Source organism: Leptodactylus fuscus, chromosome 7 (genome assembly GCF_031893055.1).
Source record: "Leptodactylus fuscus isolate aLepFus1 chromosome 7, aLepFus1.hap2, whole genome shotgun sequence".
Classification (NCBI taxonomy): Eukaryota; Metazoa; Chordata; class Amphibia; order Anura; family Leptodactylidae; genus Leptodactylus; species Leptodactylus fuscus.
The window spans coordinates 3,318,725-3,334,187 of record NC_134271.1 but is presented as its reverse complement, the minus strand read 5'-3'; the positions used below and the strand labels follow the sequence as shown (position 1 = coordinate 3,334,187).

Here is a 15,463-nt window from a genome sequence, read left to right as displayed (position 1 = left end):
TTATGGACTCAATCAGGACTTCAGCCTTGTGTGTGGTCGTCGTCCTCTCCAGGACTAATGCCAGGGTTTCATCCGTTCCTTGCTTTAGGATAAGGGCAAGTTCTGTCTGACCTACGAGGCCTCCATGACCAGATTATTCCGAGAAGGCAGAACCGAGACCGTGCGCTCCTGCACTATTGAGTCCAGTGAATTTGTTTTGGCCATGTCAAACCCCAAAGAAACTGTAAGTATTTCAGGGCATTGTCTACATGAGATCTTGTCTAAGGCTGGATTCGCAACTGCTCCGTTGTCTTAGTTGGAGACTCCATCGCAGCGGACACTTAGAAGACCCCATTATAGTCAATGGGATCTGTCAGTGCCTTTGCCTGATCTCTGTCATTCGGTTCCCCTGGTGGACCCAAATGACAGAGACCACAGCACTAGTGCTTACCTAGCACAATTTTACTAGTCTTAACCAAAAATAGTGCCACTCTGGTGAACAGGCTGAGTCTGGAATTGCAGTCTCATTCAGATAATAGGTGAGAATGCCTGACTGGAGCAGATCCAAACGCTGGGACCGTTCTTATCACTAGAATGGAGGTCCCTTGTATCACGGATGGAATGGACTCATTGATTGACCCTATTGATTTCTATGGGACTGCCAAGGATAGTCAAGTGGTGTCAAGTCAAGTGGCTTCTCTTCAGCAGTCTCCTAGAGATGGACTGTACACACTTATAGGATTGCCGCTCCATAGGACCCCTGTTCTACTGATCACTAAGGGTCTGAGTGGTCCAATCCCCACTGATCAGACACTCGCCAAGTTTTCTGCTTGGTTCTATGTCCATTCTTGGAAGTTACTGCTTTGCTTCTTACTAATCTTCTCATTATATCCTACAACCTGATCCAAACCTTACAAGACGTCTCTTTCTATTTGCAGAATGAAACCAGAATTAAGTTATTCAAGGCAGCGTCAGAGAAGCATCAGCAGATGTACCGCCTGGCCATGACCGGGGCCGGGATCGATCGGCACCTCTTCTGTCTTTACGTCGTGTCCAAGTATCTGGGTGTGGACTCGCCTTTCCTTAAAGAAGTAAGAGAAGACTGTCAGAGGCTAAACTGGCGTACAAGCTGTGTGTCCTGAAGAAAGTTGTCTCATCGAGACATCTCCTTTAGAGGTTCAGCTTCCGAACCCCCAGCTTTAAGCTGACCCTACACATTAGATGAACGTAGGCAGAACCCAATGATTTGGCGGGATCGGTCAACTGTATAATGTGAATTGGGGCTTCTGAGTCTTTCCTGACAACAGATGGCCACAGACGTATCATTTTGTTGTCGTAGATAAGCTGAGGTCAGATATCTCCTCTCCCTACTACAGGGTCGGCAGCCTTCGGCTCTGCAGCTCTTGTAAAGCTACAACTCCCAGCATGCATGCTTGTTCTTCTCTTCTTGGAATTCCCATAGAAGTGAATGGAGCCTATTGGGAGTTGTAGTTTCACAACAGTTCGAGCGCTGAAAGTTGCTGAGCCCGACCGTACTAGGAGCTCCGGCATGTTGGATGGAGCTGAGCATGTATATGTATGGACAGGTGGGGGGAACAGCTTATGGTCAAACAATGGTTTACCTAACAGCATTTAATGTGTCTGGTCAGGCTTTGGTTGGCCATATACGTTTCCCTCGGGCCACTGCAGGAACAGAGTTTTGCCTGCCAGCCGTTCACTTCTGGAGAGGCAGCTCCTTGTCTAGAATGAAAGCGACTCTTTGCTGTGCATATCTTATAGGATCTGGTGTCATCGTAAAGGAGTTGTCCAAAAGGGTTCGAAAAGGAAACTTAGTAACTAACTAGAGAATTGTTACATGAGGAACACGATTAGGCACATGAGAAGAGCGGCCATGTCCTCTTCATGGCCCCATGAACACATCAGAGTGGGCTGCCAATATGTGATGACATCCAAGTGCGTTCCATTATACATTCACATCTATAGGGATGCGTTCCGTTCAGATGACACCGAGTAAGATAAGACCTGCACTATAATCATCTGTGTCATCAGAATGGATTGGAAGCCCCATAGTCGTCAAACCATCACTGAATGCATTTGGCTGCACCAAAAAGCAACACAATCTCCAGCCTGATGATTACAGTTGCAGACGTTATATAGAGAGTTCCAGCGTATTAATAGTGCAACAATGTAACCCTTTAGGTTCTGTCCGAGCCCTGGAGATTGTCCACAAGTCAGACACCTCAGCAGCAGGTTCACCTATTCCAGCTGGAGAAGTTTCCAGAGAACGTCTCAAGCGGCGGTGGCTTTGGTCCAGTAAGTTACATTTGATGGACGTCACTTATTGCGATGATCTTGTGTCTTCTGTATGTGTTCTGCAGATTTCCTTCCCCCCGAGGTCGCTCCTTCTATCCTCTTCCTTTGTACATTTCGTAGTGGATAGCGACCCTTGACCTCCATCCCTTGGCCATTGGATGTTGAGTTTTAGACCCACCTTACCAAGGTTCTCTGTAATATCCCACTGATGTGTATATTGCTGTGTTTCTAGGTGGCTGATGATGGATACGGGGTTTCCTATATCATTGTGGGTGAAAATCTGATCAATTTCCACATATCAAGCAAATTTTCTAGCCCAGAGACAGTAAGTACTAAATTTATTGGTTCTAGATTTCTATTATTTGTTGTTTTCTAGTTTTATAAATGGGTCCGGACTTATTTTGATTATTACTTGCCATTTTATAAATTCTGAAGGATGATTCTCCACTCGGGAGCAAAAGTAGGATGCAATGATGGCTGGATAGTGTTATCTATAGAGGTGCTATCTTCTATTGTATTCATGTTTCATATGTAAATGCAGTGACCGATGCAAAGAAAACACCTATAAAATTGGCAGCTTGCAGTCTATTATTATGCTTGGTGGTCAGAGTTAAAATTGCAGGAATTTAAATATATATATATATATATATATATATATATATATATATATATATATCTATAGTGACATGGAAAATGTTTTTAAAATTTCAGGACTCTCATCGCTTTGGACAACACATCAGACAGGCCATGCTGGAGATTATGGGATTATTCAACATCACCACAAACAACTGTAATAAAGGAAAGAAATAAAACCTCACGAAAAGCAAACCCCATAAACCTCCCGACCCGTTTCCTAGTTGCATATACTACAACAGTCGTGACAGAACTAACTCTGTAGTTGCTGCTTTTAGTGACTGCGGACACCTCCGGGGCCCCCCTTTAGTCTTGTGCCGGTTTAATAGTTATTTTTATACATTTTTATGTTTTCGGGTCTGCAGAACATTGTATGGACTTTGTGTCATTTCAGTTGCTGCTGGAACATCCAGAAACGTTACAAGGGCTTCTAGTATTTTGGAGACTTCACCACTTTTCACTCTGTAGCCGCCGCCTCTAATTTTCATTGAACTGTTAATTTTTAAAAAAATATTTTTGGACATTTTTCCTTTGATATCCTAAACCATCTTCCAAACGCAGGTCTATTTTGCCAATCCGTAACCTTGGACTGGTTTGTCGTCTGTGGGTCCACAACTTCATCCGTAAACTTGCCGACAGACCCAACATGTGCGAGATTGTCCCTTAAATGGCACCTCGGGGGCGGAGCTAATGCTACGTTGAATTAAAATGGCCAATCCTGGTGCTTTTGGGGGGTTTTCCCGCACAGACGCTTTAATGCCCTGTACGTTGGGATTCCGGTGTTGGTACGTAGGTATCCAAATGCTTGATCTCGTATACTAACCGTACTGTACGTCTCACCTAACTCTACAGGGGACCATTTTGCTTCTATGATCCATATACAATGGAGATCTTCTTCTTCTTCTTCTTCTTCTTCTTCTTCTTCTTCTTCATTTACACGAGATCTTGGCTGTATCTTGGGAAGTCCTGATGTAAAACCAAGTGTAATCTTACTAGAAGATACTGTAACTAACTCAACCTAGTACTTGAACAGTGTCCAGGCGTGTTGTATGTTATATGTTACGTGACATTTACACTATTTACAATGTTATAACAGTTATTAGTAAGGCGATGAAAATGGCATCAATGTGACGCTCATAGCGAAGCCCGTCCGTGCCCGGGGCAAAGAGTCAGTAGCCCTATATACAATTGCTTTAGCCGAGGCAGAGTGGCTTCTTGGGGGTCCTGCACCCGGGTACTTGCCCATCAGGACCCCCCCCCCCCCCCTCTGGTGCCCTTGGACAGATCTCCCAATGCTGACCCCATATTACACATAGAAGCAGCATTGCTATCTAGAGCGTCCAGCACTGGAGGGAAGTACGGGGTCAGAGTTCAGCCACGTCCTAAAACCTCTGATATCTGATAAATCCATCACATCGCTTGTTGGGTTCGGACCAATCCTAAAGCCGGAAATGCACTTTTACTGCTGCACAGACGATGCAATGATGGGATCAGAGATGGGATTTACCACTTCCCAATGTAAGAAGTCTCTGAGAATTCATGAAGGAGTCAGAAAGGAAAGACAGAAGGAAGGAAGGAAGGAGGGAAGGAAGGACATAAGGAGGGAAGGAAGGACACACAGTGTTGCCAAAGTCATTCATATTTATAATTTAATGTTTTATTATTCTGTATTTATCCAGGGATGCAATTTCATCTCAAGATTGTCTTAGACCGAATCCTTGTAGGGTCCAATATTGTCTGACTGTTCATTTCTCATAGATGGTTAAAGTGAATCTGACAGATATCGGAGATCAGGATATGACAGAGGAGAGAAGCTGAGCTGTGTGATATATAGGGGTATAGGATAGAGGAGAGAAGCTAAGCTGTGTGATATATAGGGTTATAGGATAGAGGAGAGAAGCTAAGCTGTGTGATATATAGGGTTATAGGATAGAGGAGAGAAGCTGAGCTGTGTGATATATAGGGTTATAGGATAGAGGAGAGAAGCTAAGCTGTGTGATATATAGGGGTATATGATAGAGGAGAGAAGCTGAGCTGTGTGATATATAGGGATAGAGGAGAGAAGCTGAGCTGTGTGATATATAGGGGTATATGATAATGGAGACAAGCTGAGCTCTATATATCACACAGCTCAGCTTCTCTCCTCTATCCCTATATATCACACAGCTCAGCTTCTCTCCTGTATCCCTATATATCACACAGCACAGCTTCTCTCCTCTATCATATACCCCTATATATCACACAGCTCGGCTTCTCTCCTCTATCCTATATCCCTATATATCACACAGCTCAGCTTCTCTCCTCTATCCTATACCCCTATATATCACACAGCTCAGCTTCTCTCCTCTATCCTATAACCCTATATATCACACAGCTCAGCTTCTCTCCTCTATCCCTATATATCACACAGCTCAGCTTCTCTCCTCTATCATATACCCCTATATATCACACAGCTCAGCTTCTCTCCTGTATCCCTATATATCACACAGCTCAGCTTCTCTCCTCTATCATATACCCCTATATATCACACAGCTCAGCTTCTCTCCTCTATCCTATACCCCTATATATCACACAGCTCAGCTTCTCTCCTCTATCCTATACCCCTATATATCACACAGCTCAGCTTCTCTCATCTATCCTATACCCCTATATATCACACAGCTCAGCTTCTCTCCTCTATCCTATATCCCTATATATCACACAGCTCAGCTTCTCTCCTCTATCCTATACCCCTATATATCACACAGCTCAGCTTCTCTCCTCTATCCTATAACCCTATATATCACACAGCTCAGCTTCTCTCCTCTATCCCTATATATCACACAGCTCAGCTTCTCTCCTCTATCATATACCCCTATATATCACACAGCTCAGCTTCTCTCCTGTATCCCTATATATCACACAGCTCAGCTTCTCTCCTCTATCATATACCCCTATATATCACACAGCTCAGCTTCTCTCCTCTATCCTATACCCCTATATATCACACAGCTCAGCTTCTCTCCTCTATCCTATACCCCTATATATCACACAGCTCAGCTTCTCTCCTCTATCCTATACCCCTATATATCACACAGCTCAGCTTCTCTCCTCTATCCTATACCCCTATATATCACACAGCTCAGCTTCTCTCCCTCTATCCTATACCCCTATATATCACACAGCTCAGCTTCTCTCCCTCTATCCTATACCCCTATATATCACACAGCTCAGCTTCTCTCCCTCTATCCTATACCCCTATATATCACACAGCTCAGCTTCTCTCCCTCTATCCTATACCCCTATATATCACACAGCTCAGCTTCTCTCCCTCTATCCTATACCCCTATATATCACACAGCTCAGCTTCTCTCCCTCTATCCTATACCCCTATATATCACACAGCTCAGCTTCTCTCCCTCTATCCTATACCCCTATATATCACACAGCTCAGCTTCTCTCCCTCTATCCTATACCCCTATATATCACACAGCTCAGCTTCTCTCCCTCTATCCTATACCCCTATATATCACACAGCTCAGCTTCTCTCCCTCTATCCTATACCCCTATATATCACACAGCTCAGCTTCTCTCCCTCTATCCTATACCCCTATATATCACACAGCTCAGCTTCTCTCCCTCTATCCTATACCCCTATATATCACACAGCTCAGCTTCTCTCCCTCTATCCTATACCCCTATATATCACACAGATCAGCTTCTCTCCCTCTATCCTATACCCCTATATATCACACAGCTCAGCTTCTCTCCCTCTATCCTATACCCCTATATATCACACAGATCAGCTTCTCTCCCTCTATCCTATACCCCTATATATCACACAGATCAGCTTCTCTCCCTCTATCCTATACCCCTATATATCACACAGATCAGCTTCTCTCCCTCTATCCTATACCCCTATATATCACACAGATCAGCTTCTCTCCCTCTATCCTATACCCCTATATATCACACAGCTCAGCTTCTCTCCTCTATAACATGATCTTGAGAAGTGAATTGTCTTGGATTCTGGTGTTAGAGGACAAATATACAAGATTAGATAACCCCGATATCAATAGAAGTGCGACATAAAACTACAGTAATGGCGGCTCCTTCCCACGCTGTCTGTGACTCCTGAATATCCCTGAGCAGGGCGAGACTTCTTTCTTGTACGGACCACTGGGCCAGTCGCTTCCCTCGCCTGTATTCCTATTGTGAGGTTGGGCATTAGACTCCCCTCCCCCTCCCCCATTGGACATTGGAGAGCTTATTACGTTCCAGTGCCTTATGTGTTCACGCTGCGGTGGGTTAGGTGATGGTTATGCCAGTCCTATGACGTACGGTATATACCGTATTTACTGCCAGTGGTTTATAGACATAGTAACGCCACGTGCCTCGTCCTCCACATATCACATGTAGTCACACGAGGGTGTCTTGAGATCCGTGTCCGTATCTTGGACTCTCTCGTAATACGAATGTTCATGTTTTTTAGGAAATTTACCACTTGAATGTATTTGTAGGTGATCTCTAGGGGGGGGGGGGGGGGGCCGGATTATACAAATGGGGACTGACAGATGAAACTCTATAAAGCTGGTGTATAGACAATGGCGGAGACGCAGCAAAGCTGGAGCAAGGGAAGGCGGGCGATGACCAAGGGCAAGTGCCCCATGTTGCCTCATGCGACGGTTTTGACCAATCTCTCCCCAATGTTATATTTTATAAGAAAAGTTGAATGTTTAGGAGTAAAAAAAAAATCAGAAATGTGTTTTACCCTCTTAAAGGTAAATGTATATTGTGAATGTGCTTTCTGAACAATGCCTTCCCAGCAAATCCCTGCCTTATACGGTTGTAAAGAACAGGGACAGCGCCACTCTGGTCCATAGGATGTGTCAGGTAGTGCAAGTGAACCCCAGCTGAGCAACAGTATAGGAAACCCCGTCATAGACAGGTTTGGAGGTGTAATCCTGGACAACCCCTTTAATTTTATTGATCATAATGGATTGTATTATTGTCACAATTAAAGCCCTAAATATCTGATCGGTGGGGTATGTCCGACCCCCGCACTATACACAACAGTATGAGACTCTCTGCCGTCTAAAGTGTTGCACCGTTTTCTCATTGAAGTCGATGGATGCTGAGCTGCAGTAACACCACCTGGCCACTAGGCAGTGTCTGGAGCCAAATGCTTCCAGCTCCATGCTGTGTAGGGCGCGGGGTCTGGACTTACCCCTCAACAGCTGATCTGTACAGGCAAATATTCTGTCGAATCGGCCTATATATCTTATGTGCATGGGCAGCCAAAGAAGTGGGGGAGGGGCGACCGGTTATTGCAAATGGCGCCACTGTTTTCTGTGGACTGTGTCTGGTATTGCAGCTCAAGCTCATACAACTTATGTCAGACACAACCTATTGATCTGATCGGAGCCCGGTCACCATGGTCTATGACGCATTGTACTAGGAGCGGAATTAAAGGGGTATTCCAAGATTTTACCATTGATGATCCGGGACAGGTCAGTATTAGACTGGGCAGTAGTCAGGTTGTCGGATCAGCTGTTTGAAGGGACTGCACAGATTTAATATAGTATTTATATGAACAAAAGTAGGAAGACAATATTAAGGGGGATTGCACCTTTACACTCTATAAGAGGGTGGTACCATGTGACAAAAAAAATCAACTTTTTCCTAGATATGGCCCCCCCACAGGCTGTCTCTAGTATTGCAGCTCAGCCATATTCACTCTTTTTTGAGATGCAATACCAGATACAACCTATGGGTAAGGGTGGCGCTGTTCCTTGGGGGGTAGGAAAAAGTTGATGTTTTTATAATCGCAGACCACCCCTTTAAGGACTTTAAGAAATGGGGAAAATAACGCAAATGATCTGTACATAATACATAGCAGAAATTCTATGAGATGGCGGCGTCTGACCCGCGTGTCGCTGCTACTACGGTATGATGAGGCTGTATAAGATGTATGCACTATTTATGTGAATCGGTGACCAATCGCTATTGACTTAGAAGATTCCTTGGGCCGTTCCTTAGTTTTTGTGACGTTTGTGAATTCCGAGGGAATTTTGGGTTTCGAAGCTGCCAATGAAAATCTCTGAAGATGTGGAATTTGTTTGAAAAAATAGGAGAAAAATAAAAAAAATTAAAGGTCATTTTCTGAAGGAAACTTGTATTTAGTATTTTAATTGGAATGAATCTTCTCAGATCTTAGGAAAGTTTTTTTTGTTTTTTTGTGCCGAACCACTTGCATGTAAATACATTGTGTGTTTCCTCTGGGTGTAAATCTTAGAATGGCCGACTTGTTGGATTTAGACTGTCAATAATAAAAACATTAATTTAAGGTTTTCTATTTTTCTCTTTAGTTTTGTGTTTTTTGTGTGTTTTTTTTAATGGGCTCGGATTTGTCTCCTTTAAGGCTGCAGCCCCATGTTGAGGAATCGCAGATTTTTTTTGTTGCTCAGGAGTGGATGGAGCAGAAGGAGAAGGAGAAGAACTTTGTATAGAATTCCCACTCCTTTTGTAGCCATTCTTGGCTTTGGCTCAAAAAACTGCAACAAAATCTGCAACAAAAAAAGCTGCAACGTGGGGCCTCAGCCTTAAAGGGAAGTTTCATTCAAGTGAGATTGGCCCGACCACGGCTCATGGGAATGGAAATCCCAACACCATAGACCTCTATTATACTGTCCCCGTGTCCCCGTAGGACTGCCGTGGTGTTCGGTAATCCTGTTGTTAGGACGGGACAGTAGCCCGGTAGGGTCACAAGGACTCTTAGTACCATAAGTGACTATGAAGATGGGAGTCCTGTCCGTATGAGTCGGGGACGATATATATGATATGCGGCTGACCTACTGATCCTGGCTTGGCTGGTGACCTGTCCTGGCCGCTCTTATGGAGACTCTTCCACCGCTTTACATCCTCCATAGTCTCCTCTCCGCTGATTCCGGCACCGTTGGGATTTTTTTCTCCACCGTTCCTAGAATTTGGAATATAAGGATCAAAGCCAGATCTTTCCTCCTCCTCTTCTTCTTCTGATGTCTCTTCTTCCTCTCCAGTGCGTTCAGAATCCCGGGGTGTAACGTTCGGATTATACTAGAAAATCTATAATATAATATCCTCCACACCAGTATATAAGATACAATGAACTCTCTCCAAAAGACCACCCCCAAGAAAGAGCTTCACTGCTACAATATATTATATGTTCTGCCCATCTTCATGAACATGACCACCCCCTCCAGAAGATGAAACTGCCCCCAAAAGAAGACCACCTCCTCCAGAAGTAGTGGGAGTATTGGGGATTGAGGGGTCAGTATGACTGAGTAGTGGGAGTATTGGGGTGTGAGGAGTCAGTATGACTGAGTAGTGGGAGTATTGGAGTGTGAGGAGTCAGTATGACTGTGTAGTGGGTGTTATTAGGGTGTGAGGGGTCAGTATGATGGTGTAGTGGGAGTATTAGGGTGTGAGGGGTCAGTATGACTGAGTAGTGGGAGGGTTAGGGTGTGTGGGGTCAGTATGACTGTGTAGTGGGAGTATTGGGGTGTGAGGGGTCAGTATGACTGTGTAGTGGGTGTTATTAGGGTGTGAGGGGTCAGTATGATGGTGTAGTGGGAGTATTAGGGTGTGAGGGGTCAGTATGATGGTGTAGTGGGAGTATTGGGGTGTGAGGGGTCAGTATGACTGTGTAGTGGGTGTTATTAGGGTGTGAGGGTCAGTATGACTGTATAGTGGGTGTTATTAGGGTGTGAGGGGTCAGTATGATGGTGTAGTGGGAGTATTAGGGTGTGAGGGGTCAGTATGACTGTGTAGTGGGAGTATTAGGGTGTGAGGGGTCAGTATGACTGTGTAGTGGGAGTATTAGGGTGTGAGGGGTCAGTATGACTGTGTAGTGGGTGTTATTAGGGTGTGAGGGGTCAGTATGACTGAGTAGTGGGAGTATTAGGGTGTGAGGGGTCAGTATGACTGTGTAGTGGGAGTATTAGGGTGTGAGGGGTCAGTATGACTGTGTAGTGGGAGTATTAGGGTGTGAGGGGTCAGTATGACTGTGTAGTGGGAGTATTAGGGTGTGAGGGGTCAGTATGACTGAGTAGTGGGAGTATTAGGGGGTGAGGGGTCAGTATGATGGTGTAGTGGGAGTATTAGGGTGTGAGGGGTCAGTATGACTGAGTAGTGGGAGTGTTAGGGTGTGAGGGGTCAGTATGACTGAGTAGTGGGAGTGTTAGGGTGTGTGGGGTCAGTATGACTGTGTAGTGGGAGTATTAGGGTGTGAGGGGTCAGTATGACTGAGTAGTGGGAGTATTAGGGTGTGTGGGGTCAGTATGACTGAGTAGTGGGAGTATTAGGGTGTGAGGGGTCAGTATGACTGTGTAGTGGGAGTATTAGGGTGTGAGGGGTCAGTATGATGGTGTAGTGGGAGTATTAGGGTGTGAGGGGTCAGTATGACTGTGTAGTGGGAGTATTAGGGTGTGAGGGGTCAGTATGACTGAGTAGTGGGAGTGTTAGGGTATGAGGGGTCAGTATGACTGAGTAGTGGGAGTATTGGGGTGTGAGGGGTCAGTATGACTGTGTAGTGGGAGTATTAGGGTGTGAGGGGTCAGTATGACTGTGTAGTGGGAGTATTAGGGTGTGAGGGGTCAGTATGACTGTGTAGTGGGAGTATTAGGGTGTGAGGGGTCAGTATGACTGTGTAGTGGGAGTATTGGGGTGTGTGGGGTCAGTATGACTGTGTAGTGGGAGTATTAGGGTGTGAGGGGTCAGTATGACTGAGTAGTGGGAGTGTTAGGGTATGAGGGGTCAGTATGACTGAGTAGTGGGAGTATTGGGGTGTGAGGGGTCAGTATGACTGTGTAGTGGGAGTATTAGGGTGTGAGGGGTCAGTATGACTGTGTAGTGGGAGTATTAGGGTGTGAGGGGTCAGTATGACTGTGTAGTGGGAGTATTAGGGTGTGAGGGGTCAGTATGACTGTGTAGTGGGTGTTATTAGGGTGTGAGGGGTCAGTATGACTGAGTAGTGGGAGTATTAGGGTGTGAGGGGTCAGTATGATGGTGTAGTGGGAGTGTTAGGGTGTGAGGGGTCAGTATGACTGTGTAGTGGGAGTATTAGGGTGTGAGGGGTCAGTATGACTGAGTAGTGGGAGTGTTAGGGTGTGTGGGGTCAGTATGACTGAGTAGTGGGAGTATTAGGGTGTGAGGGGTCAGTATGACTGTGCAGTGGGAGTATTAGGGTGTGAGGGGTCAGTATGACGGTGTAGTGGGAGTATTAGGGTGTGAGGGGTCAGTATGACTGAGTAGTGGGAGTATTAGGGTATGAGGGGTCAGTATGACTGTGTAGTGGGAGTATTGGGGTGTGAGGGGTCAGTATGACTGTGTAGTGGGAGTATTAGGGTGTGAGGGGTCAGTATGACTGTGTAGTGGGAGTATTAGGGTGTGAGGGGTCAGTATGACGGTGTAGTGGGAGTATTGGGGTGTGAGGGGTCAGTATGACTGTGTAGTGGGAGTATTAGGGTGTGAGGGGTCAGTATGACTGTGTAGTGGGAGTATTAGGGTGTGAGGGGTCAGTATGACGGTGTAGTGGGAGTATTAGGGTGTGAGGGGTCAGTATGACTGTGTAGTGGGAGTATTAGGGTGTGAGGGGTCAGTATGACTGAGTAGTGGGAGTATTGGGGTGTGAGGGGTCAGTATGACTGTGTAGTGGGAGTATTAGGGTGTGAGGGGTCAGTATGACTGTGTAGTGGGAGTATTAGGGTGTGAGGGGTCAGTATGACTGTGTAGTGGGAGTATTAGGGTGTGAGGGGTCAGTATGACTGTGTAGTGGGTGTTATTAGGGTGTGAGGGGTCAGTATGACTGAGTAGTGGGAGTATTAGGGTGTGAGGGGTCAGTATGATGGTGTAGTGGGAGTGTTAGGGTGTGAGGGGTCAGTATGACTGTGTAGTGGGAGTATTAGGGTGTGAGGGGTCAGTATGACTGAGTAGTGGGAGTGTTAGGGTGTGTGGGGTCAGTATGACTGAGTAGTGGGAGTATTAGGGTGTGAGGGGTCAGTATGACTGTGCAGTGGGAGTATTAGGGTGTGAGGGGTCAGTATGACGGTGTAGTGGGAGTATTAGGGTGTGAGGGGTCAGTATGACTGAGTAGTGGGAGTATTAGGGTATGAGGGGTCAGTATGACTGTGTAGTGGGAGTATTGGGGTGTGAGGGGTCAGTATGACTGTGTAGTGGGAGTATTAGGGTGTGAGGGGTCAGTATGACTGTGTAGTGGGAGTATTAGGGTGTGAGGGGTCAGTATGACGGTGTAGTGGGAGTATTGGGGTGTGAGGGGTCAGTATGACTGTGTAGTGGGAGTATTAGGGTGTGAGGGGTCAGTATGACTGTGTAGTGGGAGTATTAGGGTGTGAGGGGTCAGTATGACGGTGTAGTGGGAGTATTAGGGTGTGAGGGGTCAGTATGACTGTGTAGTGGGAGTATTAGGGTGTGAGGGGTCAGTATGACTGTGTAGTGGGAGTATTAGGGTGTGAGGGGTCAGTATGACTGTGTAGTGGGAGTATTAGGGTGTGAGGGGTCAGTATGACTGTGTAGTGGGAGTATTAGGGTGTGAGGGGTCAGTATGACTGAGTAGTGGGAGTATTAGGGTGTGAGGGGTCAGTATGACTGTGTAGTGGGTGTTATTAGGGTGTGAGGGTCAGTATGACTGTGTAGTGGGTGTTATTAGGGTGTGAGGGGTCAGTATGATGGTGTAGTGGGAGTATTAGGGTGTGAGGGGTCAGTATGACTGTGTAGTGGGAGTATTAGGGTGTGAGGGGTCAGTATGACTGTGTAGTGGGTGTTATTAGGGTGTGAGGGGTCAGTATGACTGAGTAGTGGGAGTATTAGGGTGTGAGGGGTCAGTATGATGGTGTAGTGGGAGTGTTAGGGTGTGAGGGGTCAGTATGACTGTGTAGTGGGAGTATTAGGGTGTGAGGGGTCAGTATGACTGAGTAGTGGGAGTGTTAGGGTGTGTGGGGTCAGTATGACTGAGTAGTGGGAGTATTAGGGTGTGAGGGGTCAGTATGACTGTGCAGTGGGAGTATTAGGGTGTGAGGGGTCAGTATGACGGTGTAGTGGGAGTATTAGGGTGTGAGGGGTCAGTATGACTGAGTAGTGGGAGTATTAGGGTATGAGGGGTCAGTATGACTGTGTAGTGGGAGTATTGGGGTGTGAGGGGTCAGTATGACTGTGTAGTGGGAGTATTAGGGTGTGAGGGGTCAGTATGACTGTGTAGTGGGAGTATTAGGGTGTGAGGGGTCAGTATGACTGTGTAGTGGGTGTTATTAGGGTGTGAGGGGTCAGTATGACTGAGTAGTGGGAGTATTAGGGTGTGAGGGGTCAGTATGATGGTGTAGTGGGAGTGTTAGGGTGTGAGGGGTCAGTATGACTGTGTAGTGGGAGTATTAGGGTGTGAGGGGTCAGTATGACTGAGTAGTGGGAGTGTTAGGGTGTGTGGGGTCAGTATGACTGAGTAGTGGGAGTATTAGGGTGTGAGGGGTCAGTATGACTGTGCAGTGGGAGTATTAGGGTGTGAGGGGTCAGTATGACGGTGTAGTGGGAGTATTAGGGTGTGAGGGGTCAGTATGACTGAGTAGTGGGAGTATTAGGGTATGAGGGGTCAGTATGACTGTGTAGTGGGAGTATTGGGGTGTGAGGGGTCAGTATGACTGTGTAGTGGGAGTATTAGGGTGTGAGGGGTCAGTATGACTGTGTAGTGGGAGTATTAGGGTGTGAGGGGTCAGTATGACGGTGTAGTGGGAGTATTGGGGTGTGAGGGGTCAGTATGACTGTGTAGTGGGAGTATTAGGGTGTGAGGGGTCAGTATGACTGTGTAGTGGGAGTATTAGGGTGTGAGGGGTCAGTATGACGGTGTAGTGGGAGTATTAGGGTGTGAGGGGTCAGTATGACTGTGTAGTGGGAGTATTAGGGTGTGAGGGGTCAGTATGACTGAGTAGTGGGAGTATTGGGGTGTGAGGGGTCAGTATGACTGTGTAGTGGGAGTATTAGGGTGTGAGGGGTCAGTATGACTGTGTAGTGGGAGTATTAGGGTGTGAGGGGTCAGTATGACTGTGTAGTGGGAGTATTAGGGTGTGAGGGGTCAGTATGACTGTGTAGTGGGTGTTATTAGGGTGTGAGGGGTCAGTATGACTGAGTAGTGGGAGTATTAGGGTGTGAGGGGTCAGTATGATGGTGTAGTGGGAGTGTTAGGGTGTGAGGGGTCAGTATGACTGTGTAGTGGGAGTATTAGGGTGTGAGGGGTCAGTATGACTGAGTAGTGGGAGTGTTAGGGTGTGTGGGGTCAGTATGACTGAGTAGTGGGAGTATTAGGGTGTGAGGGGTCAGTATGACTGTGCAGTGGGAGTATTAGGGTGTGAGGGGTCAGTATGACGGTGTAGTGGGAGTATTAGGGTGTGAGGGGTCAGTATGACTGAGTAGTGGGAGTATTAGGGTATGAGGGGTCAGTATGACTGTGTAGTGGGAGTATTGGGGTGTGAGGGGTCAGTATGACTGTGTAGTGGGAGTATTAGGGTGTGAGGGG

General features: G+C 46.4%; 1 protein-coding gene across 2 annotated transcripts in view; it reads left to right on the top strand.

Moving 5' to 3' along the window:
* The window catches only part of CPT1A (carnitine palmitoyltransferase 1A), a 31,119-nt gene extending 27,977 nt beyond the window's left edge, over positions 1 to 3,142 (top strand). For both annotated transcript variants that reach the window (XM_075280822.1, XM_075280820.1), the window contains exons 15-19: positions 89 to 223; positions 918 to 1,070; positions 2,179 to 2,292; positions 2,525 to 2,617; positions 3,004 to 3,142. In XM_075280822.1, coding sequence (XP_075136923.1) covers positions 89 to 223; positions 918 to 1,070; positions 2,179 to 2,292; positions 2,525 to 2,617; positions 3,004 to 3,102 — 594 coding nt within the window. In that variant the 3' untranslated portion in view covers positions 3,103 to 3,142. The remainder of the gene's footprint in view (positions 1 to 88; positions 224 to 917; positions 1,071 to 2,178; positions 2,293 to 2,524; positions 2,618 to 3,003) is intronic.
* Positions 3,143 to 15,463: the final 12,321 nt, after the last annotated feature.